The sequence below is a fragment of the Muntiacus reevesi genome, chromosome 6 (assembly GCF_963930625.1).
Source record: "Muntiacus reevesi chromosome 6, mMunRee1.1, whole genome shotgun sequence".
NCBI classification, from domain to species: Eukaryota; Metazoa; Chordata; class Mammalia; order Artiodactyla; family Cervidae; genus Muntiacus; species Muntiacus reevesi.
The window spans coordinates 107,675,614-107,701,694 of record NC_089254.1 but is presented as its reverse complement, the minus strand read 5'-3'; the positions used below and the strand labels follow the sequence as shown (position 1 = coordinate 107,701,694).

The 26,081-nt window shown below is 46.1% G+C and overlaps 1 protein-coding gene across 5 annotated transcripts in view; it reads left to right on the top strand.

The window, feature by feature from the left end:
* The window catches only part of PRKAG2 (protein kinase AMP-activated non-catalytic subunit gamma 2), a 292,846-nt gene extending 270,663 nt beyond the window's left edge, over nt 1-22,183 (top strand). For all 5 annotated transcript variants that reach the window (XM_065939488.1, XM_065939487.1, XM_065939489.1 and 2 more), the window contains 8 exons: nt 3,679-3,724; nt 5,398-5,452; nt 6,772-6,898; nt 9,642-9,807; nt 10,311-10,348; nt 11,798-11,944; nt 17,210-17,303; nt 21,428-22,183. In XM_065939488.1, coding sequence (XP_065795560.1) covers nt 3,679-3,724; nt 5,398-5,452; nt 6,772-6,898; nt 9,642-9,807; nt 10,311-10,348; nt 11,798-11,944; nt 17,210-17,303; nt 21,428-21,459 — 705 coding nt within the window. In that variant the 3' untranslated portion in view covers nt 21,460-22,183. The remainder of the gene's footprint in view (nt 1-3,678; nt 3,725-5,397; nt 5,453-6,771; nt 6,899-9,641; nt 9,808-10,310; nt 10,349-11,797; nt 11,945-17,209; nt 17,304-21,427) is intronic.
* The last annotated feature ends 3,898 nt before the right edge of the window (nt 22,184-26,081 follow it).

Below are 26,081 nucleotides of genomic sequence, written 5' to 3'. Positions count from 1 at the left end.
CTCAAGGAGCTCTGTGCAGCCTTCTCTTTTTCTGGACCCCCAGCCCGCTTTGTCTAGTGGTCCATCTTGCAAGTCCCACGTGGCTCCTTCTGTCTAGACTTTGATTTCTGTCTCCTCAGCTCAGTGTGACTTGCTCTGCTAGGAGTCAGCTGCCCGCATCAAGGACTCGCTGTCTCTAAAGCAGGACATGGGGTCACAGAGCTGCCTGCCTCCCTTCTCTCGGGGACGGCCGACCTGCCCCGCCTGTTGTCTCATGTCTGAGAGCAGCTCCACATATTTTTTTCCCATTTCTGGTCATTTGTAGCAGGAGACGTAAGTGTGGTCTCATCTATTGCATCAGGGCCAGTAGAGCTCTGTGACTATCTCAGGCGTACCTTTTGGCACGGTTTTTGTTGTCTTGTGGTTGCTGTATGCATTTCAGTATCAATTTTCACTTAACCGCAGTCCATTTAGAGTTAATATTGGTGTTATGTAGAAAGTATACTTCCATTTAATCTGCCCCTCACATTTTTATTTTAAACAAAATGAGTAAAAGGGAAAAAAATTAGTGTTTTATATTTACCCACATAGATACCATTTTCTGTTCTTTTCTGTGGATCTGAGTCACCGTCTGTTTTTATTGCATTTGAAGAACACCCACCACCATTTGTGTGGTCCACATCGGTGATGAATTATCTTAGTTTTTGTTTGTCCGACAGTGTCATTATTTCATCTTTTTTTTTTTAATCTTGATTTTGGAAGGACAGCTCTGCTGTTTTATAGAGGCTGAGCTATCTGATTTTGTTTGTTTCCTTTAGCTCTTTGAGGATGTAGTCTTGTTGCCCTTTGCCTCCAGTGCTTTTGATAAGAAGTCAGTGGAAATGGCTGTCCTTGTCTCCTCTTCGTAAGGCGCCAGTTCTGCCTGACTCAGGGCTCTCTCTTTAACTTTGGATTTCAGCTGTTGACTGCAGTGCATCTTTGTATTCATCCTGTTCCGGGTATGTTGAGTTTCCATGATCTTCTAAGTTGCTTTTCTACCTATTTTGGGGGCTGCTGTTTCTTCAAAAAAAATTTTTTTTTAATCTCATTCTCTCTCTCCTCTCCTTCTGGGACTTGTATTCCTTGTATGTTAGACCACTTGATCCTGTCCTCTAGGTCTCAGTCTTTAGCGCCAGGGATCTTCAGATAATATCTGTTGATCCATCTTAAACTCACTAATTCTACCTGGGGTGACCTCCAATCTTACTATCAAACCTTATTTCTTCGGGATGCTTCTTTTCAGTGGGACGGGGACTGTGACTGTGAATGATTTTGTAGCTTCTCTGGAAGATTTTCCAGGCTGATTTTTCACCAACTGGAAACAGCAATTTTAAGTTATCATTTTTATGCCTGATATAGCAAGAACTGTTCCTGATGATGAGAGTCATAGCCGCTAGTTTTCCTACTAACCACTGTATTTGCGCAAGTGGAGGTCCCGGATAGCCTGTGTTTTAAAGCCCAGTTTTGTTCTCAAGCAGTGGTCACCGGCTTCTTCCCCGCCGTCCCCAGAGCCGGCCAGGGTGTTGCTCATGCCGGGCAGTGGCGGTCCCTCTTGCTTCTCCTCTCCTGCCAGCCTTTCCACTCAGCTCCTCCTCTCTCTCCCTCCCCCAGACTCTCCTGCTCTCCTCCCCCCGTGGCTTCTCTTCTTTGGAGATCTGAATCCACGCCCTCCACGGGCATTCTCCTTCAGGCCCTTGGTCCTTGCCGGTTGACACTGTGGTCTTCCAGAACCCTCCTCAGGCACCCCCTCCGCCAGGGTGAGCTCCCTGTTGTCCCCGTGGAGCGGATGAGTCCCCACTTCAGTGCCCCCCAAGAATTACTCAAGTGGCACTTTTCATGTTGTGTTCTGATTTCGCCGAGGGCAGGGTGTCTCGGCTGGGAGTGATTTTGCCTCCCCCAGGGACATTACGTCTCCTGGCTGGGGAAAGGGTGGGCTGGTCCGACTGGCGTGGAGTGGGCAGAGGCCAAGGATGCTACCGAACACAGCGCACAGGACGCCCTAAAACATCCGTCATGTCAAGGTCAAGAAGCGCTGTCGTTGGGGTATCTGAGGTTCTTGTTAGGTCATTCTTAGAGGTAGCGACTCTGTCTTACGCATGTTTATACCTTATACACACACACACCTTCCCATCGTACTGGGGCCAAACACCCCCGGTTCATAGTAGACTGCCGTGTTAGCCGAGCATGTCCACGCCGATGCCCGCAGCTAGAGCCCCGAGGGGCTGTGCAGGCAAAAAGCAGGGAGGCCCTCCTCTGCTGGGCTCGGGCTTCACCTCAGAACCTCCCGGGACAGACCAGGGTGTTCTGCTTTCAGCTGTGAAAGCCAGAGGCTCGTCTTCCTCGTTTAGGAAGCTGACTCCTTCCTCATCCTCCTCTGTGTCCTGGATGCTATCAGTCACCTAGCATCAACATCGGGAGGTGGGGGGCTTCTTATTTATCCCTTTGTCTCTATCTCCCCTCCTTCATTCTCCTCTAAACCTTTTAATTCTTCTCCCAGTGGCCCCCTCCATCCCCACAGTCACCATTTCGAGATCCAGCCTCCGCAACGCTTGGTCTTACATCTGACTCTGGTGCCGTCTCGTGGGCCCTCTGCTTAAACCATCAGTGCTGCCCTGGCCTCTTCCCCCTGACAGGGAGCCCGCCCGGGCTAGTCAGTCCCCTGGCCCCCGGCTCCGACCCCCACCCCAACCATCTCCTTTCTGTGTTTCAGGAACATGAAGAATCCTTTTCTTCTCCGGGGCCCTTAGTTGGGTTTGTCTTCTGGGTTGACGAGAAGTCCACCCAGCAGGCAGAGCCTGGCTGAAATCTGCCTCCTGAAGGTCTCCGGGTCTGACCTCTGACCTCTGCTCATCCCTATATCCCCATGATACGCCTTGTAGACTCTGCTTCCCCCGCCGGTCGGTGGCAGCTCTGCTCAGGACTGTCTCAGTGTCACCAGGCTGGGTTGGGAGCTCAGAAAGAGGCCAGGCGTTCCTGCGGCAGGGCTCCAGGAGCCCCCCGAGGTAGCGAGCGCTGCAGGAGGCGGCGCCCCAGGCTCCCTCACGTAGAGCTCACAGAGGCTAGTGTGGACGGCCTCCCACCCCGCTGTTTAGGGAGGGACGCAGACCCAGAAGGCTTAAGTACTTTGACCGAAAGCAGCAGCCAAGACGCCGTGCTGCGCGTGCTGACGGCTCCTGGTGATGGGCTGCTGTCAAACGTGCTCTACCTTGGTGAAGACGCCTGCCTGGTCCAGCATAACCCGATCCAGCAACTTAACTAGCACGCTTTAACCAACTGCCCTTTTTAAACTAGAGAGGCTAAAAATCTTATAGATCCTAAGAAGGAGTGTGTGTTTATATATAAGTTTAAAATTAGTATACAACCTATAGTAACTACAAACTATATAGTATAAGTTTTAAATTTTAAAGTGTATCACAGGTTTTCAAATTAAATTAATAATATTGTGTTGGTTTATGTTTTAAATTTATACAGCATTTGTCTTCCAAGAAATGCAGAGCACACTTTATGTCTCTCATGTATTTTTCTACTGTTTCTGAACTACCTCGCTTGTTTCCCTCTGTTGAATTATGGGACTCAGCAGTAGTTGTGAAATAGTAGTTTCTTTTTTTCCTTGTCTTGTATATGTTAACCTTTGCAAATAAAAATTTTCCTTATTTCTAGGTACAGATTTATGAATTAGAGGAACATAAGATTGAAACATGGAGGGGTAAGCATTATTGAGTGTTAAAAAAATCTTTTTAATAACAGGAAAAATGTGTTCTACTTAACGTAAAATGCTTTAGTTTCACAGATCCTCTTCTCTCCATTGTATAATCTACTATGTCAGTTAAAATATTGTTTTCTATCTTAATTTTGATACTGTTGCGTGCCACATTACTGTAAGTGTTATCCATTCTGTTCAGTACACATGTACAGAGGACCTGTGGCAAGTCTTTATATGAGGCTGGATGTAAATGAATAAGGAGCAGTGCCCGAGTCTCCGCCCTTCAGTGGGGCCACCATTCACCACTGGGTATTGCCTCCCAGATCTTTGTCTTTGGATAGAAAATGCACAGAAGGAATGCTTGAAATTAACTAAAGCAAGGATCTGTTCCTACTTAAATTTGACCATTATTTCTCTGCAAATTATGGAGGAACATAGAACAAATGAACCTTAAACTAGATGATTTGAATTAAATCACAAGAAAATAACTTCAAGATGACTTTCTTTTGCAACATTGGATTTCACCCTCTGTAGTCACAGTACCCTTTTCTGAAATGGAGCCATTTTTAAAATTGTAATTTCAGGACTGTGAAATCGTTGTCTTTAATGAGACCCGTCTTGCTGGGTTGGTGCAGCGAGGCCAAAGAGGCAGTCAGCAGGAATGGCATAGCTAGGAGCCAGGGGTGGGCATCGTTAAGGAGGGATCCTTTGTAGGTGTTCAGGGAGGAGCCTGGATGGAAACAGAGGGACCCGCTGAAAGTAGTTTTTTAATTTAAACCTGAAATTTAGCTTTGTACTTCCCGTTATCTGCTTGGTTTGAAAAGCAACCTTTAGACTGGCTGCAAAATCTGAACATCCGTTAGAATTCTCTAAAGGGCTGGGCCGCTTTTAATCCTGTACGGAAGTTTCATTGAGTGATATATTTGATTTATGGTGACTTTATCACGCCAAACCAAAGTAAGTCAACATGAAATTCACATGTTAACCTATTATGCAGTGAATATATATTTTAATAGCAGGACAGAGACTTCTTAATAAATTCTACTGTTTAAGTAATGTTAAACCAAGGTTTAAGTATATTTATGTTTTGTGTATTATATGGCATTTGGTAGCAATAATAATGTCAAGATTTTCTTGAATGCCTTCTCTATAGAAACCTCAGTAAAGCAAATGAATTACAGTTTATCTTTACAAAGATGATTTCTGCATACTAGAAAGGTCCCCAGATATGGTAGATCTGAACTTTGGTGTGGAAAATAAAACCTAGTAACATTTGAAGAACAAAGTTTGTTACATCTATCTTTTAACTTATGAAAATTAGTTTTAGGGGATATCACACTAAGCTTCATTTCTTGAGGGTGATCATGACTTGGTAATATTCTAGTGACCTCTGCTGGTATTGCTCTTTTACTAGATTTCTTGACTTTTCTGGTTTTTACAATATTTATGGTAATATTGTTTTTAAATATTTTTCCACAAAGGCACCATCTGAAAAACAGTGTGGAACTTGTTTAAAATAACCATGACTATCATTAACACAATAGTTTTCAGTAAGTTAGTTCAGTTTGGGTTTTTAATCCTTCTAATCATTGTCTGTAAATGGAAGGATATTTTAACTTAATAATTACAAGTAGCAACTATGTTACTAATTACATATTTTCTTTCTATAAATACAGAGCTTTATTTACAAGAAACATTTAAGCCTTTAGTGAATATATCTCCAGATGCAAGGTAAACGTGTCAAGTTTTTCTCCTTTGAAAACATTCATTCATTCAGATTCATCTGTTTTGTGACCATGGGTAACAGGTTATTTTTGTCTAGATGGGGGCCAGCCTTTAGTATTAAGTTCAGTAAACTTAAGAGACAATGGAAGTCACCGCCACTGTCAGTCCAGAGGGTTGGTGATGGACTAGAAGGTGGTTGTACTAAGCAGCTCAAGAATCCTGCAACAGAAGCCAAGTGGGGAGCTGTTCAGTTATTAGAGCTGCCGATCCCTGAGCTGTCCTCCCAGCCTCGCAGACCAGCCTTTGAAGGGTGTCGTGCCGGGAATGTGCGTTACAGCAGCTCCCCCAGGGGTTCTGATGGGCACTGAAGCTGAGCAGTCAGCCTCCTCAGGCACTGGTCCAGAGGTGGTCAGAGGCAGGGCTGCCCTCAGTCGTCCTGCTGGACGTCCCACTGTTCCAGATCCAGGAGCTTCCCCAAATTAAAGACAGACATCAAACCACAGGTCCAGGAGGTTGGCAAGACATGTGGAACCAACCAGGCCTCTTGGGAACGGCTCAGAGACGTCTCTACGTTCGTATAAAAGCATTCTTAAAACTAGTGCTCTAGTGAGGAAAGCGTGGGCTTCCCTGGTGGCTCAGACGGTACAGAACCTGCCTGCCGATGCAGGAGACCCAGGTTTGGTCCCTGGGTCGGGAAGGTCCCCTGGAGAAGGGAATGGCAACCCACTCCAGTATTCTTGCCTGGAGAATCCCCATGGACAGAGGAGCCTAGCAGGCTATGGTCCATGGGATGAAAAGAATAGGACACGACTGAGCACACACACACACACACACACACACGCTGTGAGAAAAGGTGGAATATTGATTTTTATTTGCAAGACCTAAAAAAGCAGCTCCACCCAGCACCCACTCCTTGTCTGCAGTCACAGGAGAGGCCAGAGCAGGAAGTGGCCAGTGAGTGAAGTCAGGGCAGCCACGCCAAGCCCACCACAGCGCCCTCTGTTGCCAGGGCTGTCCATTAGCTTCCCTGGGGGGTAGCTTCTGTCCTTTCTCAGAAGCATCAACCCTGCTATTATAAAAACTGCTCTCCTAGAGGTTTGTCGCTTACATTTGGGTTTGAGGTTTTATATTAACACCAGTTGTGGAAGATCAAAAGTCTTTGCTGAAGTCTGCAGTCTAAAACTTTTCCAGAACACTTTAATGTCTATCAACCTCTTAATAATTGTTACTGAAAGGCAGTGAAGACACGTTGAAAGCAGGGGTGGTCCACAGGTGTCTCATTCTTCTTTAAAGCCTCCTAACAACTGTAATGGCTTTTCCCGCAGCCTCTTCGATGCTGTGCACTCGTTGATCAAAAATAAAATCCACAGATTGCCAGTTATTGACCCCATCAGTGGGAATGCACTTTATATACTTACCCACAAAAGAATCCTCAAGTTCCTCCAGCTTTTTGTAAGTAGTTTTTAGTGTTTCTAAAGATGTAGTTGCATCTGCTTTAACTTAATTTACCTCAAGTAAATTGACTCCCTGTTACCCTCATAGAAGAAATTTGTTAGTTTTGAGGTCTCTGTTTCTAAACTTCCGTTTCTCAGTTCACTGCTATTCAAGTTGCACATTCTCAAAGTTGATTCCAGTTAAAAAGCAATCCCCTTTTAGCACAAGTATCAAAATAGTAAAAACACTTGGAATTCTCTATTTAAATAAGAATATTATTTTCGCTTGAAATGAGGGGACATAAAGCAATTTGCAGGTCAGTCTAACTAATGATAGACTTAAGATAACGAGCCAGATTGCCTTATTAAGCTTTATTGGTATCATGGTTTTGGAAATATATTCAAAAAGTCTTGTCCCCCGGATTATCTTATTATTATAAGTGCAGCAGTGATGGAAAAACCCAAAGCAAATAAAATTTTGACCAAGAGAATACCATGTTGGTCCAAATGAGGGCTATATTTTCTGTAGGTTTTGCCAACTGTGTTTGAAATAAGATGGCTTCATAATCAACAAAAACGTAGAACCTCTTTGCTTCACGGTGTTAAAAAGAGGCTCAGAGGACCAAAGTGTTTACAGAAGGGCTTTAATCTTTTTTTCTCTCTAATTACATGCACTGAAATTGAGGTAATAAGTAATTGGTCAGCTGGAACCAGTAGGTGGCCTCATTCGTGGTTCAGAAGAGATCATATTAAGAATCATTCTTTAAAAGAAGGTGAAACCTGCATGAGGTTAGCGTTGCTGTTTTCCCTCCAGCTTCAGAGAAGGAAGTCATGTAGCATCTGGTGTGACACGCAAGAGCTCAGCTGCTCTTGGGACCTGCCCCCACCCCCCAAACCCCTTGCCAGACAGCAGCACAGAGAGTTTACTTAAGACCGGGAGGGGAAAAAAAAGACTGGGAGAAACGCCTTGTCCATCAGACCAGCCCTGTGTTCTAGTAAGTTTGTGTAAATGCGACCCTCTTCATGCTTAAATGCATAGAAAAAGTAGGAAGGAGAAGAGCTAATTTACAAAAAAAAAACCACGTGAAGTTTGGTAGAGACAGTTCAGGGAAGAACCACAGAGGCATGGATTTTGATGGTCAGACTCCCCGTCTGCCGTGGGCTGGATGCAGTCCCCTGGCTCTGAGCTCCAGCAGGACCCCGGGCAGGGGCTGGGCCAGGCCCTTCGCCCACGTACCCCTCGGAGTCATCATTTAAAAAGAATACGAATCATGAGCGCCAAAGACCACTAAGCACTGACGCTGTGTCAGGCCCTTCACATGATAAACCTGATCCCCGCCACCACCCTTCTCAGGTAGGTATTTTTACTCATCTGATTCGTAAGCGATACATTTCAGCGAGGTGGTGTGGCTTCGCCACGGTAGCCCTCGCTGCCCCCGGGCCCCTCGGGAGGTGGCTCCGGTCCTAGCGCTCAGGGCGCCTGGCTCACAGACCCAGACCCCCGGTGGCCGAGCTCCAGCCCGCTTCCACGGCCGCGCGGTCGAGGAAGAGCCACCCACAGTCAGAGACAGGCCTTAGGCGGTTTTTCTCTTCTGTACAAAGGAGAGGAGGTTGCCTCTGCCAGTCCTGCCTTCTATTTGGGCCAATATGGTCATTACAATCATGCTGGTAGAATGTCCAGCTGGGAATTTCCAGATAAAAAATGAAGAATTCTAAAGCCTGATTCTTACTGACCTGAAAGCACTCTCAGAAGCAGTAGCATTGCCCCTGGAGACATTTGCCCATTAGCCCGAGTGGACAGTGTGGATCAGGGGTTAGTGATCCTGCATTGAGATGGGCTAGGTGACCTAATAGGCCTTTCTTTTTTTTTTTTTCTCTAAATTTCTAGGATTCTCATGATTTGAATATTGATGAACTCTTTGACTTGAACATTTTGTTTCTTCTAATTGTTCATCTTTTCCTGATAACATTATAAGGTACACCAGGAGGACGGAATCAACTGTGCCCTTTATAAAAGGTGGATTTTTGAAACCATAGAACCTTGTTTTGTTTTAGTCAAACATGACCCTAGGCTTTTCTCTTCTGACTTCTCCCTCCTCCTCTAAAACAGCCCATGAAAAGAAAAGTTAACTTTTAAATGTTCTAATTCTGTTCGGTTGGTTTGTTCTTGTTCCTCGTAGACAAAAATCGAAGTCCTCCAAAGGAGAATTCGGGATGTTAGAGGTGGGATGGGGTGAGAACTGGCTTAGCTGCTCAGCTAGCCACCATCCAACACTTAGGGTTTGGAAGCGTGTGGCTTCTTAGTAACTGTTACTTAAAGATGACAGCAGGACCACGAATTTAACAGGAATAATTTTAAAAGGTTCTTGGTGGCTGATGGGCCTTAGTATCCAAACAGACTTGTTCCCTTCTGTCCACTTTCCCAGTGAATGAAGAGGAGAAAATGTTAGTGGCAGCATCTTACTAAGTACTTAAATAGAAGCTTAGACATACAATCTGGCTTGAACAAAAGACACAGTCCTTATATGTAACATTTTCATATTAATTTACTAAGTACTTAAATAGAAGCATAGACATACAGGCTGGTTTGAACAAAGACACAGTCCTTATATGTTACATTTTCATATTAATTCAGATTTCCGAGTAGATTTCTAGAAAAGACTAACTAATTTGTTGCACATAGTTTTTCATCAAGTGTGGACATGTGAACATTAACAGGGTGTGTCTTGGCTCTAGAGCATCTGTACTATCTTCCTGTCTAGATGTCTGATATGCCAAAGCCTGCCTTCATGAAGCAGAACCTGGAGGCACTTGGAATCGGGACCTACCATAACATCGCCTTCATACACCCGGACACTCCCATCATTAAAGCCTTGAACGTTTTCGTGGAAAGACGAGTGTCAGCCTTGCCCGTGGTGGACGAGTCAGGTCTGTGTGCTGAGCCATACCCGTTGTCTCCTTAGGGTAAAGTGTGTGTGTTAGTCGCTCAGTTGTGTCCGACTCTTTGCGACCCCATGGACTATAGCCCGCCAGGCTCCTCTGTCCTTAGAATTCTCCAGGAAAGAATACTGGAGTGGGTTGCCATTTCCTCCTTCATAGGCTCTTCCTGACCCACAGATCAAACCTGGGTCTCCTGCATTGCAGACAGATTCTTTACTGTCTGAGCCACTAGGGAAGCCCTGCTTAGGATAAAATTATTGTTAAATGACCTGGCATATCAGATAAGTGGGGAAAAGAAAATTTAGATCAGGAAGCACTCAGCGTAATAAGAATCATATTTTCCATTAAGATATGATTTCATACCTGTTTTTAAACAGACAAGTTTATTTTGTTTAGCAGTATTTAATTCCTAGTGATTATCTAGTTAAAATTTATATTAAATGCTATTTTTTGTTTCTAAGACTTTTTCTAACATATATTTTTATTTTTAGGAAAAGTTGTAGATATTTATTCCAAATTTGATGTAATTGTGAGTATTTTTAATTTTGTTAAACCTGTCGTCTAGAATGTCCATGAAGCATATTCATTACTCTGTTTTTGTGATTTTTCCTAACTTAATAATTCCTGGCTTATTTGAGGATGAAGATCTTATCAGAGAATTCCATAGACTCCCCCATAATAATTGTACTTATATTGGTATTTTATTCATTGATTTAGCAGTGAATAACATACTAGCAGCATTTTATCATTCTTTCTCAGATCAGCCATGACTTACCTGTTACTATAGCACGTGTGTATGTTAAGTGGTCATGTTTCTGTGTGGGAGACAGTAATTCATTCTGCCAACAGGCGTGGGCCTAATACACACATGGATCTCTGGGCACACATACCCCACTACTCGCTGGTTGGCAACAGCTGTTCTAAAGGGGACAGCAAACCTATTACATAGCATTATATAAAGATCTTCTTTAATCCCTGGTTTATTCTTCTTTAACCCCTGGTTTAAATTTACTAGATTGATTTTGGTGCTACATCCTTCCACTTGGTGCTCCCCCCCCCCACCCGACTCATTTAAATGCATTTCCTTAGAGTTTTACATTAATTCTAAGAAAGGGAACTGAAACTTTGATAGCCCCAAACATGCATATCTTTTTTTTCTTTTTTTTTTGTCACAATATTGACTGCAGCATTTAAGTACTCTTGTAGCTGTCCCAAACCCTTATGTTTCATCCTATTCTGTTTAACATAATAGACACCATAAAACAGGCTTACTGGAATCTGGTTGGGTGGGACCCCTATAAGCTTAATCAGAGCCTTAAGAACCATTCAGATCTACAGGACTTCCTCCACGAGTACTTGGTCCTGACGGCTCCCCACCCCCAAGCCTTCCTAGCAAAAACCTTCTTCCCCAGCCCTGGGGACTTGTCACCCTTGGCAAATGTTAGTCCACCTCTCAAAAGACTTTATACATCAGGGAACAACCTGTAGAGTAAGAGGGAGAGGGATAAATTGGAGTTTGGGATTAGCAGATACAAATTACTATATATAAAGTAGATGAAGAAGATCCTACTATAGAGCACAGGAAACTATACTTAAGATCTGGTAATAACCTAAATGAAAAAATACATATCTGTGACTAATTCACTTTGCTGTATGCCAAAGAGTAACACTACCTTGTAAGTCAACTATATTTCAATTAGGAACTAAAAGAACCCTACTGGGTAAGAATGGGGGACTCTTCCATAGGTCACACAGTCAGAATTTAACACAATTGCTTCATAGTAAAAGTATACCTTACAAGCGTTACTGTTGATAAGATGATGAAATAACAGTACCGATGGCATGTATTAAGCTGGTACCATGGTACTAAATTAAGATGAACATTAATGTCTTTTAAAAAATCAGGTTGCTTTGAACTTACTTTGGTCATTAATGTGAATGGAAACAAAGGATATAACTCACTGCTACTTGATTACAGAACCTTGCTGCTGAAAAAACGTACAACAATCTAGACATCACAGTGACGCAAGCCCTACAGCATCGGTCGCAGTATTTCGAGGGTGTAGTGAAGTGCAGTAAGCTGGAGATACTGGAGACCATCGTGGACAGAATCGTGAGAGCGGAGGTGAGGCGGCTATGCGCACACACAGACACACACACACACACACACACGTCCCTCACGCCTCCCTCCTTCCTTCCCTCCACCAGCACTAACTAGGCAGCGGGGCCCCAGGAATTCAGAGTCACAGGAACAGCCCCTGAGGCAGCCTTCCAGTCCAGTCACATGGCAGTCTCTTGCTGTAGAGTGTATCGCATGTCTTGGCGCTTAGTAGGTCATCCGTGAATGGCCGCTGAATTAAATTTATAAGTCCTGATGTCATAGCCGAATCAAATAATTGGGTAGGCTACTTTCATGATTTTAACACTTAAGAAAACAGAAGTCCCAAGAGCTTTAAGTTTCATTAGGGTGTTAGTAAATTTAAAGCTATAGATGTAATTATATGGTTTTAACAAAGTAAGTCAATAAAACTGTGTTCTGATCTTTTACTAAGTTAGAGTAATTGTCTTCCTATCAGTGTGTCTTTTCCTGATTTAAACTGTAAATGGTCAGTCCATCTCCTGACCCTCAGCCTCATGTCCCGTTTTATTTTACTGCTTGTAAGATTTTTTAATATACTTTGCATAACACTCTAAATAAAAGATGCACAGGATCACCCCCATAGTATATCGAATACATTAAACCCATCCTCAGATAATTTCTTTCCTTTCTTGTTAGGGATAGGGAATTACCCTCTTTATCAGTCTTTAGGACTGAAGCATGGATGCGACTGTGTTCCTCCTAACCCCCGACTGGGCAAAAGCCATTCATCAGTCTGCTCGGATTTATATTTAAATGCAAGGATGCAGTCCCAGAAGAAAAGTACCTGAGTGTTTCTAGGCTTGTGGCGGGTGACCTCAGCTGGCTTTCTGACTCTTACCTGTGAAGTGGTGTGGAGTCTGGAGTCCCTGCTCAGGAGCCAGTGACGCCCAAGCCCACCAGCCCTGTCTGTGTCACACGTGTGAAGAGCCATGCTTCCGTCTCGGGGCTGGTGTGAAGCACCCCACTGCCGTCTTGGGGCTGGTGTGAAATGCCCTGCTGCCGTCTCGGGGCTGGTGTGAAGAACCCCGCTGCCCCGCCTCGGGGCTGGTGTGAAGAGCCCCGCTGCCGTCTCGGGGCTGGTGTGAAGCGCCCCGCTGCCCCGCCTCAGGGCTGGCGTGAAGCGCCCCGCTGCCTCGCCTCGGGGCTGGCGTGAAGCGCCCCTGTGCCGTCTCGGGGCTGGTGTGAAGGGCCCCGCTGCCCCGCCTCGGGGCTGGCGTGAAGCGCCCCGCTGCCCCGCCTCGGGGCTGGCGTGAAGCGCCCCGCTGCCCCGCCTCGGGGCTGGCGTGAAGCGCCCCTGTGCCGTCTCGGGGCTGGTGTGAAGGGCCCCGCTGCCCCGCCTCGGGGCTGGTGTGAAGAGCCCCGCTGCCGTCTCGGGGCTGGTGTGAAGCGCCCCGCTGCCCCGCCTCAGGGCTGGCGTGAAGCGCCCCGCTGCCCCGCCTCGGGGCTGGCGTGAAGCGCCCCTGTGCCGTCTCGGGGCTGGTGTGAAGTGCCCTGCTGCCGTCTCGGGGCTGGTGTGAAGAACCCCGCTGCCCCGCCTCGGGGCTGGTGTGAAGAGCCCCGCTGCCGTCTCGGGGCTGGTGTGAAGCGCCCCGCTGTCCCGCCTCAGGGCTGGCGTGAAGCGCCCCGCTGCCCCGCCTCGGGGCTGGCGTGAAGCGCCCCTGTGCCGTCTCGGGGCTGGCGTGAAGCGCCCCGCTGCCCCGCCTCGGGGCTGGTGTGAAGGGCCCCGCTGCCGTCTCGGGGCTGGTGTGAAGGGCCCCGCTGCCCCGCCTCGGGGCTGGTGTGAAGTGCCCTGCTGCCGTCTCGGGGCTGGTGTGAAGAACCCCGCTGCCCCGCCTCGGGGCTGGTGTGAAGAGCCCCGCTGCCGTCTCGGGGCTGGTGTGAAGCGCCCCGCTGTCCCGCCTCAGGGCTGGCGTGAAGCGCCCCGCTGCCCCGCCTCGGGGCTGGCGTGAAGCGCCCCTGTGCCGTCTCGGGGCTGGTGTGAAGTGCCCTGCTGCCATCTCGGGGCTGGTGTGAAGAACCCCGCTGCCCCACCTCGGGGCTGGTGTGAAGCGCCCCGCTGTCCCGCCTCAGGGCTGGCGTGAAGCGCCCCGCTGCCCCGCCTCGGGGCTGGTGTGAAGGGCCCCGCTGCCGTCTCGGGGCTGGTGTGAAGGGCCCTGCTGCCGTCTCGGGGCTGGTGTGAAGCGCCCCGCTGCCCCGCCTCGGGGCTGGCGTGAAGCGCCCCTGTGCCGTCTCGGGGCTGGTGTGAAGTGCCCTGCTGCCGTCTCGGGGCTGGTGTGAAGAACCCCGCTGCCCCGCCTCGGGGCTGGCGTGAAGCGCCCCGCTGCCCCGCCTCGGGGCTGGTGTGAAGGGCCCCGCTGCCGTCTCGGGGCTGGTGTGAAGGGCCCTGCTGCCGTCTCGGGGCTGGTGTGAAGCGCCCCGCTGCCCCGCCTCGGGGCTGGTGTGAAGGGCCCCGCTGCCATCTCGGGGCTGGTGTGAAGCACCCCGCTGCCCCGCCTCGGGGCTGGCGTGAAGCGCCCCGCTGCCCCGCCTCGGGGCTGGTGTGAAGGGCCCCGCTGCCGTCTCGGGGCTGGTGTGAAGGGCCCTGCTGCCGTCTCGGGGCTGGTGTGAAGCGCCCCGCTGCCCCGCCTCGGGGCTGGCGTGAAGCGCCCCTGTGCCGTCTCGGGGCTGGTGTGAAGTGCCCTGCTGCCGTCTCGGGGCTGGTGTGAAGAACCCCGCTGCCCCGCCTCGGGGCTGGCGTGAAGCGCCCCGCTGCCCCGCCTCGGGGCTGGTGTGAAGGGCCCCGCTGCCGTCTCGGGGCTGGTGTGAAGGGCCCTGCTGCCGTCTCGGGGCTGGTGTGAAGCGCCCCGCTGCCCCGCCTCGGGGCTGGTGTGAAGGGCCCCGCTGCCATCCCGGGGCTGGCGTGAAGCGCCCCGCTGCCCCGCCTCGGGGCTGGCGTGAAGCGCCCCGCTGTCCCGCCTCGGGGCTGGTGTGAAGGGCCCCGCTGCCGTCTCGGGGCTGGTGTGAAGGGCCCCGCTGCCCCGCCTCGGGGCTGGTGTGAAGGGCCCCGCTGCCGTCTCGGGGCTGGTGTGAAGCGCCCCGCTGCCGTCTTGGGGTTGGCGTGAAGCGCCCCGCTGCCCCGCCTCGGGGCTGGTGTGAAGGGCCCCGCTGCCGTCCCGGGGCTGGTGTGAAGCGCCCCGCTGCCCCGCCTCGGGGCTAACGCCCCAGCTTCAGCCGCCAGGCTTTACCCTGTTTGCCTCGCCTCAACATGAAGACTTTCCTTTCCTACTTGACTTTAATACCCATTACTAGTTTTCCAAAGGGCTGTGAGTGGCTTAGGGATACATCTAAGCTTCCTGTTGTTCTTTTATGTGCCTTTTGAAGATCATAAGAAATCCCTCCGTAATTATAAGGACAATGGACCACATCCATCTGAGGGACTCCTTTATAATGATTAAGGATCATGTTAAAGGAGGATGCTCTTGATATGGGGAAACAATATATTGCCAAGAAGAAGGGCCAATATAAAGTGTAATCCTTTGTGTGAACATAACGCTCACATGCATAGAAAAGAGTCTAGAAAGACTTGCACCTCAGTATTGACACGGCTGTTTCTGGGGACGTGAGGACGTGGGGAATGCCAGCACTCCTGCATATTCCCACGCCCCTGTTTAAGTGCGTGTTACTGTCACATAAAAGAAGAAAGTGATTGGCTTGTCCTGGAAGTGCATCGGGTGAGCAACACAGATTTCACTTTAATATGAAATAGGTCATTGAGGAAAATAAAGACATAATTAAAGTTTTCTTGTTACCCATCTTGACTTTTTTCCTCATTAATTATTTTCCACCAAAATATGTTGAAGCTGAAAACTGGGGACAAAGACCAGTTTTTAGCTTCAACATATTTTGTTAGGAGAAGAGTATACATCAGCGATGAATATATCAGCGATGATTTGCCTTCTTTATATAATGAATATCACACTAGCTTTTAGAAAAGGAACATCTGTAAGTTTAGACTCACCAACAAATAAAATACTTTTGGTGCAACTAATTCTAGGTGAAATGGTTTCCCCTTGACCTTTAGTAGTTCAAAAGAGAGTCATTTATCATTATTAAAAATTAACAACTGTGTCTAGTATAGAATATAAAGCATTCTCTGACCCTAACTGTCAAGCATCAATTTATGATCACAATTAATAGATAACTGTGTTATATCACAGGGCGATTGAAGAACCTAAGTTGTTCTAGAGGAGCTTTTAAAAGAAATGTACGATTAGCATGATTAAGATGACAGAGTAATTTCCTTTTTAACCTAAAAGCAAGCTATGATGTCAGAAGCGTCACCAACACAGTATCATTCGAGACAGACTTTGAAAAGGATTCCCCTCCTCCCTCCATCTCCTTCCTGTGCGCCCCACCCCTGATTCTGCACCAGCCAGGGTTTCTGTGGTCAGTATGAGGAAGAGAATCTCCAAGCTGGCCACCGGCATGTGGTTGCCTCAGGCCTGAATCCTAAAGCTCGTACATCAGAGAAGCTCTATGCTCTCTCTGTCTTTCCTAAGGACACCTTGTTACAGTAATACCTCAAACATTGTCCACATATAAAAAGGCTTTCAAGTAGAAAACAGGGCATGAATGTAATTTATTTCACTGTATTATAGTTGATTATCCTGTTATTCTTAATATATGAACTTCATAGAGAAAAGAGAAAAAATAATCTTAAGCATAGTGACCTTTTAGTTTTGCTGTTTATTTGGACTTCTCTGCCATGTAAAACAGTTATTTGATAGTTACTAGAAACCAAAGTACAATGGTAAAAAAATCTAAAACCATTCAAGAGATTATAGCTACATGAAATATCTACTACTACACTTCATGTTTTGAGTTGTATCTTTCATGTATTAATATTTTGAAAATAGAAAGCTCAGCCAGACATAGCCAGCCAATGTTTCTTGTGTGCATGAGGGCTCAGTTGCTTCAATCATGTCCCACTCTTTGCAGTGCTTTGGACTGTAGCCCTCCAGGCTCCTCTGTCCATGGGGATTCTCTGAGCAAGAATACTGGAGTGGGTTGCCATGCCTTCCTCCAGAGGATCTTTCTGACCCAGGGATCAAACCCAGGTCTCCTGCATCACAGGCAGATTCTGTATTGTCTGAGCCACTAGAGGTTGTTACTCACTATAGAGTACGTGAAGGATTTTCTTTCTAAGGTTCACTTTAAAACTTGACTTATTTCAGCTTTCACATGTGGGGCCTCCTCTTCTCTCGTTTGCAGGTCCATCGACTGGTGGTCGTCAATGAAGCCGATAGTATTGTGGGAATTATTTCCCTGTCCGATATCCTGCAGGCCCTGATACTCACCCCCGCAGGTATAAATGCTAGTGTCTGACCTTCACCGTAAGTATATGGCAGGGGGTGGGGGCGCGCAGTAGGCCCTTCCCTAGCACCTGCCAGCCGCAGCCTTCTCTACAGTACCTCATCAAGCATTTTCATTTTCGTTGTGGTTTTGAAGTTTCACTGTCCTACTTGAGAGAGAAAAGTTTATAGAAAAGTATTCTGACTTAGCAGCATTCTATCCATACCCAGTCCTTGAGTAATCAAGGACTCATTGCCATGTTCATCATAACCTTTTCCTTTAAAAAGAGTTCCTCGGTTTCGCTTTATTTTTAGGGCTGCTAACTGGAAATCAGGAAGGAAATTCTTTGGGATCCACCTATTGAAACCATCCTTGGGTTCAGGCCCTGGATTGGGAAGATCCCCTGGAGAAGAAAATGGCAACCCACTCTAGTATTCTTGCCTGGAGAATCCCATGGACGGAGGAGACTGGCAGGTTACAGTCCATGGGGTCACAAAGAATTGGACACGAATGAGTGACAAACACTTTCACTTTCACCCTTCGAAAAGAACTTACTAGTAGTGACTATATAAAACGAGCTGCACAAACTTTTCCATTAATAGTGTATTAATAGTTAATTACATTAACTGCCAAATGACATTTGGTGACTAAACTCATTTTCCCCCAGATTCACTCTAAGCAAACCCACAGGTCACAGTCGGGAGCCTGCAAGACTGGGGAGGCGGCTTTAAAAGAGAGAAGTTGGTGTTTCTTCCATACCACATGTTTACTAGATGGGTCCTAAAACCACCACCCCCACCTCTACCCGTCCCCGCCCCCCATCCTACCATACTAAGCATTTACAGGTAGCCCAGCCTCAGGCCTCACAGATCAAGGCCAAGACCTGAGAGTAAATGATATGCCCTTTGAACTGTTAAGTTAAACATTAAATTTGCATTTACTAGGGTATTGATTTTCCTTTAGTTCAGAAATTAATCAGACTAGCTACGACCAGTTTTTACAATTGGCCCGTGACCTGAATTGGCCCGTGACCTGAAGATACCCGCCCTAAAAGAACCCCCACCACCAGCAGGAAGCAGACCCCACTAAGCGAGAAGGGCAGGGGCGGGGCATGGCCCCAGGGAATGGGGCTCTCGGAGCTGCAGCAGCACCTGGGCCCAGGGGGCCCAGCCTACGTCTGCCAAGTCGAACCTCTCGAAATGGGGCTTGCCGCAGTCATTTTCAAATCTCGGACATTACAGAACTTCATTTTAAGGACAAGTTTCAGGACAGCGTTAGAGGTCAACCTCTGCACACACCACAAGCGATCAGCCTCCAAGTCCAGCCACCACTGTGCAGCTGACCCCTCACCCATGTCACTCCCCTTTCCTTCTGGAAACCAGTCCTCTGTTCTCCATGTGTTTTTGTCATTATTTCATTAGTTTTGGCTCAGGGTTTTTGGGTTTTTTTTCTTAAGATTCCACATATGAATGAAATCGTATGGTATTTATCTTTTCCTGTCTTATTTCTTGCTGAAATAAGTGAAAGATCCATCCACATTGTCAAAAATGGCAGGATTTCATTTTTTTCTGGCTCATGATAATCTCTATAGTCATGAAATGAGAAAAGGACTAAAAGAATGTGAGATGGTCCATAGCGTTACTTACAGTAACCTAACACTGGGAATAACCCAGACATCTTTGAGCACAAGAATGGACAGACTGCATTCTGTCCGTTGGTGGAATGGGTGGATGGTGAACGCACAGCTGTATCTGACAGTGGACGAACCTCACAGACAAACCATAGAGCGAGGAAGCAGGGCCAGTGTGGAGAGTGTGGTTCCACTGGTGTACAGCTGACCCTTGAACATTACGGGTCCACTTCTACGTGGAATTTTTTCAGTAGTAAAGACTGCAGTCCCACACAGCCCATGGCTGGTTGAACCCACAGAGGCGGAACCAAGGATGCGAGGGGAATCGTGGGTACAGAGGCCAAGCTGTATGCAGTGCCCTGGCCCCTATGTTCACGGGTCAGCTCTACAGCGCCTCCATGCACGTTAGGGAAAGGACTCGCCTCCACTCAGGCTCATCCCACGGCCACGTCACTTGGCACCTTGAGAAAAAGATACCCCTTTTCTAGCCGGCTGGCCCTGGGCCAAGGCACACAGCTTGCTGGGCAGAGTCAGGCCAAACGTCAGCTTGCTTCTGTCCCCGAGGCCAAGATTCTTTGTGCATCACAAATTCACAGTAAGCAATTCTTGATCCTCTCTGTGCCTTGGCGTCAGAAACCAGAAGAATGAGAATGTTCATCTGGGCGAGTTTAAATTTCCATCCAGATTGGATTTTTTTTTTAAATTCTAAGTCACTGATGCAAGTCAACATTAATGAGAATGCAAGAAGGAAACCTGGGCCACAGCTGGATTTGAAATGTATGTTAACACAGAAATAGCATTATGAAGACAGGGATAGTCAAATTAAGAGTTCTTTCTAGTACAGTGGATGTAACATTGTTTATTTAAGGACGTGCCCTGTGCTCCCAGTAACTGGATTATCCATGAGCCTTGGGGGCAGAGCTCTCTTGGAATGGAGGGAGCACCTCCTTCAGACCAGAGGTTCCCACACACCGGTCACAGTGTGGTGGGAGTGTCAAACCAGAGGTCCCGCTTGGGCAGCCAACTCCACGCTCCGCCTGCTCTCCCCTTGAGCTGTAAAGAGTGTGGGCCAGCTCGAGGCTCCCCTGTGCAGCCTCCACCCGTTCTACAGAATGAACAGCCAACACAGGCCTCCTGTTCCTCCAGAGATCCGTACCCTGATTGAAACCACACCGCGAGGCCCCACACCCAGGATGAGCACTGTGCGGTGGATGTTTAGGGGATAATGAGTAAGGGATGCTTTTGAAAGCATCACTATTATGTGAAGAAAAGGGCAGTTCAGTTCAGTTGCCCAGTGGTGTCCAACTCTGCCACCCCATGGACTGCAGCACACCAGGCCTCCCTGTCCATCACCAACTCCCGGAGCTTGCTCAAACTCATGTCCATCGACTTGGTGATGCCATCCAACCATCTCATCCTCTGTTGTCCCCTTCTCCTCCCGCCTTCCATCTTTCCCAGCATCAGGGTCTTTTCCAATGAGTCAGTTCTTCACATCAGGTGGCCAAAGTGTTGGAATTTCAGCTTCAGCATCAGTCCTTCCAATGAACATTCAGGACTGATCTCCTTTAGGATGGACTGGTTGGATCTCCTTGCAGTCCAAGGGATTCTCAAGTCTTCTCCAATACTACAGTTCAAAAGCATCAATTCTTTGACGCTCAGCTTTCTTTATGGTCCAATTCTCACATCCATACATAGCTACTGGAAAAACCATAACTTTGACTAGACGGACCTTTGTTGGCAAAATAATGTCTCTGCTTTTACCAGTAGTTATTCTTTTCACTGGATAATGGACACAGTTCCCCATTAAGGATACTGATTTGATATATAACATTTTCTCTTGTTGAAAAAAGTTTTAGCTATAGTTCATTGTCCGGCTTATCTCAGGTGTTTCAAGCAAACTTAAGTATCTACACATTACACATGCAACCAGTGAGTCAACAGCCCAATCACAGTAGCTACAGTCTTTTAACCCCTTATTTTTATAGATTGTTAATCTCTTTCAAAGTGAACTGTCTTCTAGTGTCTGATGAGAAAACAGAGAAGCTGTTGTAATGAAAAAATAAAAGCAACTGCCCCCTCCCAACCCATTTAGAAATATCCTGGCCAGATGAGAGTAGGTGTTAGGTGCAAGTACTGTCAACATGTTACAATGTGGTTTTTTTTTCACATTTTTTGTAAGTATATACAACGGAAGTACTTTGCACCTTTGCTAAAACTTAAGTACACATTTCTTTAAAAAATTTTTAGCAGCAAAACCCTCTTCTTTTCAAATTAAACCTTGCACAGTTAGAGTTACAATATGCAGTATGGATTAAAGGCATGCTGCAGCCATGGGGGGCAGGGGGTGGAGCCTAGACCCACCTGCTCATCACCCACAACTCATGAGGCTCTGCAGGTGAGGGTAGGAGCCATGGGGTGGAGAACCACCTCTGTGCACACCTAGGACCGGTGCAGCGGCAACATATTTTTACATTGCTTTGAAACCTCCATTTCCTATCTCCTGGCAGGTGCCAAACAGAAGGAAACGGAAGCCGAGTGACCCCCGTGAGCGGAGGAGCCCTCGCAGGAGAACTTGAACAAAGATGCTGGGTCACGCTTTGCCTCATGAACACGGGCCGCGATGAACACAGCAAAAATGGCTGAGAACGTGTGGTATCAGGGTTTAGCGATGGGTTTTTTTTTTTTTTCCCAGTGATGTTGACACGAAGCATAAAAAGAGAAAGCTTGTATGTGTTTGAAGATTTCAAGCTTGCATTAAAAGACTGTTCTCAGACCGCCGTCTGAAAGATTTCAAATGCTGTATGTCATTAAAGTGCACTGTGTCCTGCATTTTTATTCTTTTTCATGTTAAAGAAGTCACTGGTATCTTAACAGGCAGCATGACATAAGGCGAGTGTGTGGCCTATTGAGAACTAGTGCCTTATGTCGGAACAGCGGCCCATCATCCACGCTGCCCGCGGCGGCCGGAACGTGTCCTGGCGAAGCGGCACTGCTGGAGTGTGAACGGCTCTGGACCTGTACCAAATCAGTTTGTCTTCATTCAGTTTGTTGACTAGCTGTAATCTGAATATAAATAATTTACTTTATATAAAATTTTAATGATGGTCTTACATTTAAGTGTTCCATTCTGAACCATAGTGTAAAACAAGGCTGACTTACAGCAGCTTTATTTATTTTTTACTTCCATGCAATTTTTTTACACATCTTTTTGGTGGGTAAACTTCACCGTACCCATGAATAAACCATTGGTTGCTACTTTAAAAGGGCAGATTTCTCGTCATTTCAGTTCGGACCTGGAAAGGATAAGACTTCTCAGAGAGCCACTGTTGGGTTTTAAAAGCTGACATTTCTAACAGCATGTGTGGGAACCTGCTCTGCAGGGCTGCAAACAAAGTGCCCGGAAGATGTTTATTTTTTTTCTTGTGTTTTGACATGAAAATCATGATGTCTGTATGACTGCTGATACGATTGTTTTGTAAATTTTACTGTGGCATATACAGTATTGTCATATGGTTGAGGAGAAACACAATGCTTCCTAGTGTAAGTGCTCTGAAAATGTTGACACTGTGTGTGTGTGTGTATGTGTGTGTGTGTGTGTATACACACACGAGTATAGTTTGGTTTTTTGTTTTGGGGTGTTTTTTTTTTTGCAGATTGAAAACTTAAAATAAATCTTACTATCTGCCGTCTTGTTAAAGAAGTTCTTTAAAATACTTTGTATTTCAGTACACATTAATTAAAATCCTACATGGAATTTCCCACTTAGATCTTTCTCCCCAAATAAAGGAGAACATGCATTCTCCTATTTTTTACATCAACAGGAAAAAAAACCTTAATGATTTGATTCATAAACTTTATCTCTTTCCATTATTAAATAAAACATTTCCTTTAAAATTTCCATGCATATTTTATCATGCTAGGGATCAATTTTTTCATCTAACAGGCCAAATACGAAAGAGATTTTGCCTGTTTTCCCCATAGAAACAGTAGTGTTTGTGATTTAGGCTAATGGTAAATCTTGGAGAACAATGAAATATCAGAGAAAGTTAAAAAAAAATACTGGATAATAAACCTGACCAAGAAGATATGCTAAGAACTATAAAACACTGATAAAGGAAATTGAAGATGATTCAAAAAAATGGAAATATATCCCATGCTCTTAGACTGGAAGAATTGACGTTGTTAAAATGGCCGTGTTACCCAAAGCAGTCTATAGATTTAATGCAATCCCTATCAAGTTACTCATGACATTTTTTACTAGAACAAATAATACTAAAATTGATATGGAAACACAAAAGACCCAGAATTGCCAAAGCAATACCAAGCAAAAAACAAAGCTAGAGGCATAACCCTCACAGACTTCAGACACTACTACAAAGCTACAGTAATCAAAACAGTCTGGTATTGGCAAAAAAAAAAACAGACATATGAATCAGTGGAAGAGAATAGAGAGTCCAGTAATAAATCCACTTACAGTCTTCAACAGAGGAGGCAAGAATACACAATGGAGAAAAGACAGTCTCTTCAACCAGTGGTGCTGGGAAAGCTGGACAGCTGTATGTAGATCAATGACGTTCAAACACACCACACAATACACAAAAATAAACCCAAAATGACTTAAATACAAGACATGACACCATAAAGCTAGAACATGGGCAAAGCATTCTCTGACATAAATAGTACCAATTTTTTTTTTTTAGGTCAGTCTCTCAAGACACAAGTAAAAGCAAAAATAAAGGGGACCTAATCAAAATTAAAAGACGCTTACTCCTTGGAAGGAAAGTTATGACCAACCTAGGTAGCATATTAAAAAGCAGAGATATTACTTTGCCAACAAAGGTCCGTCTGGTCAAGACTATGGTTTTTCCAGTGGTCATGTATGGATGTGAGAGTTGGACTGTGAAGAAAGCTGAGCACCGAAAAATTGATGCTTTTGAACTGTGGTGTTGGAGAAGACTCTTGAGAGTCCCTTGGACTGCAAGGAGATCCAACCAGTCCATCCTAAAGGAGATCAGTCCTGGGTGTTCATTGGAAGGACTGATGCTGAAGCTGAAACTCCAATACTTTGGCCACCTCATGCGAAGAGTTGACTCATTGGAAAAGACCCTGATGCTGGGAGGGATTGGGGGCAGGAGGAGAAGGGGATGACAGAGGATGAGATGGCTGGGTGGTATCACCAACTCAATGGGCATGAGTTTGAGCAAGCTCTGGGAGTTGGTGATGGACAGGGAGGCCTGGTGTGTTGCGATTCATGGGGTCGCAAAGAGTCGGACATGACTGAGCGACTGAACTGAACTGAACTGAACTGAATCAAACATACAAGCTTTTGCATGGCAAAGGAAACCATAAACGAAAAGCCTACAGACTGGGAGAGAATATTTACCAACAATGTGATCAAAAAAGGCCTAATTTCCAAAATATACAAACAGCTCATATAATTCAATAACAATCAAAAAATGGGCAGACAACCTAAACAGACATTTTTCCAAAGAGGACATACAGATGGTATGAAAAGATGCTAACCATCACTAATTATTAGAGAAATGCAAATCAAAACTACAGTGAGGTATTGCCTCACCCAAGTCAGAATGGTCATCATCCAAAAGTACAGAAGATGCCTGAGAGGGTGTAGAGAAAAAGGAACTCAAACTGTCGGTGGGAATGCAATTGGTGCAGGCACTGTGGAGAACAGTATGGAGGATCATTAACTAAAAATAAGGTTGCCATATGATCTTGCAATCCCACTCCTGGGCATATAGCCAGAAACTCTAATTAGAAAAGATGCATGCATCCCAGTGTTCATAGCAGCACTATTTCAATAGCCAAGAAATCCATCCATCAACAGACGAATGGATAAAGACGTGGTACAACAGAATATCACTCAGTCAAAAAAAAATGATGCCATTTGCAGCAGTATGGATGAACCTAGAGACTATCATATAAGTCAGCCAGAGATGGACAAATATGATACCACTTACTGTGGAATCTTTAAAAAAAAAAAGGTACAAACGAACTTATTTACGTCACAGAAACAGACTCACAGACATAGAAAATAAGTGCATGATTACCAAAAGGTAAAGGGGGAGGGGTGGTGGAATTAGGAGTTTGGGATGAACAGATACACTACTATATATAAAATAGGTAGACAACAAGAACCTACTATGTAGCACAGGAAACGATATTCAATATCTTGTAACAACCTACAATGGAAAAAAACATAAAATATAGATCTGTATGGGTGTATATACATATATATGTATATATGTATAACTGAATTACTTTGCTGTATACCTAAAACTCGCATTATAAATTTATAAACTATACTTCAATTGGGGTTTCCCTGGTGGCTCAGATGGTAAAGCGGTCTGCCTGCAATGCAGGAGACCCAGGTTTGATCCCAGGGTCAGGAAGATCCCCTGGAGAAGGAAATGGCAACCCACTCCAGTACTCCTGCATGGAAAATCCCATGGACGGAGGAGCCTGGTGGCCTATAGTCCATGGGCTCACAAAGAGTCGGACACGACTGAGTGACTTCAGTTTCACTTTCTTTACATACTTCACTTAAAAAAGGAGAATGCTTGGAGAAAGGGGAAAAGTCACAAAGCTGCTAGAACCCAGTTTTGAAACTCAAAGTATCTATCCTCAATCTGCCCTTGCTTGTGCAGCACACGCAAATGTGCATAGATGGCACACGGTGTTAGGAGGCACGCTCTGTGCCCTCTGCTTCAGAAGACAGTTTGGGTTCTAAAAGAACAATGTCTCTTCCCACGAGGCACACTCATGTCCTGTAGGTCTCCGACCCACCCCCGAGCGTACTTTTTTTGTTTGAGGGTTTTGAGTTGTGTGGTCGGGCCAACACAATCAGGGTATGGAGCCTAAGGAAGCAGCCCCGTCTAGTGGTCAGGTTACAAGTAACCAAGTTCCATTATCCTTCGGTTTCCATCTAAGTGTTATTTGTTCCCAGCAAATGATCAAGACTGGGTTACAGTAAACATGTTTCTGGGTGCCCTTCTAGAAACAAGGAAAAGTGGGACTTGAAGGCCAGGTGAAAGAAGGATTCTAAGGGGAAACATCTGAACAATTTGAGAGATGGAGTTCACCTTGGAAACCCTTGTACCAAGATGCTGACAGCACCTCCAGAGACTGGTATGAACAAAAGTG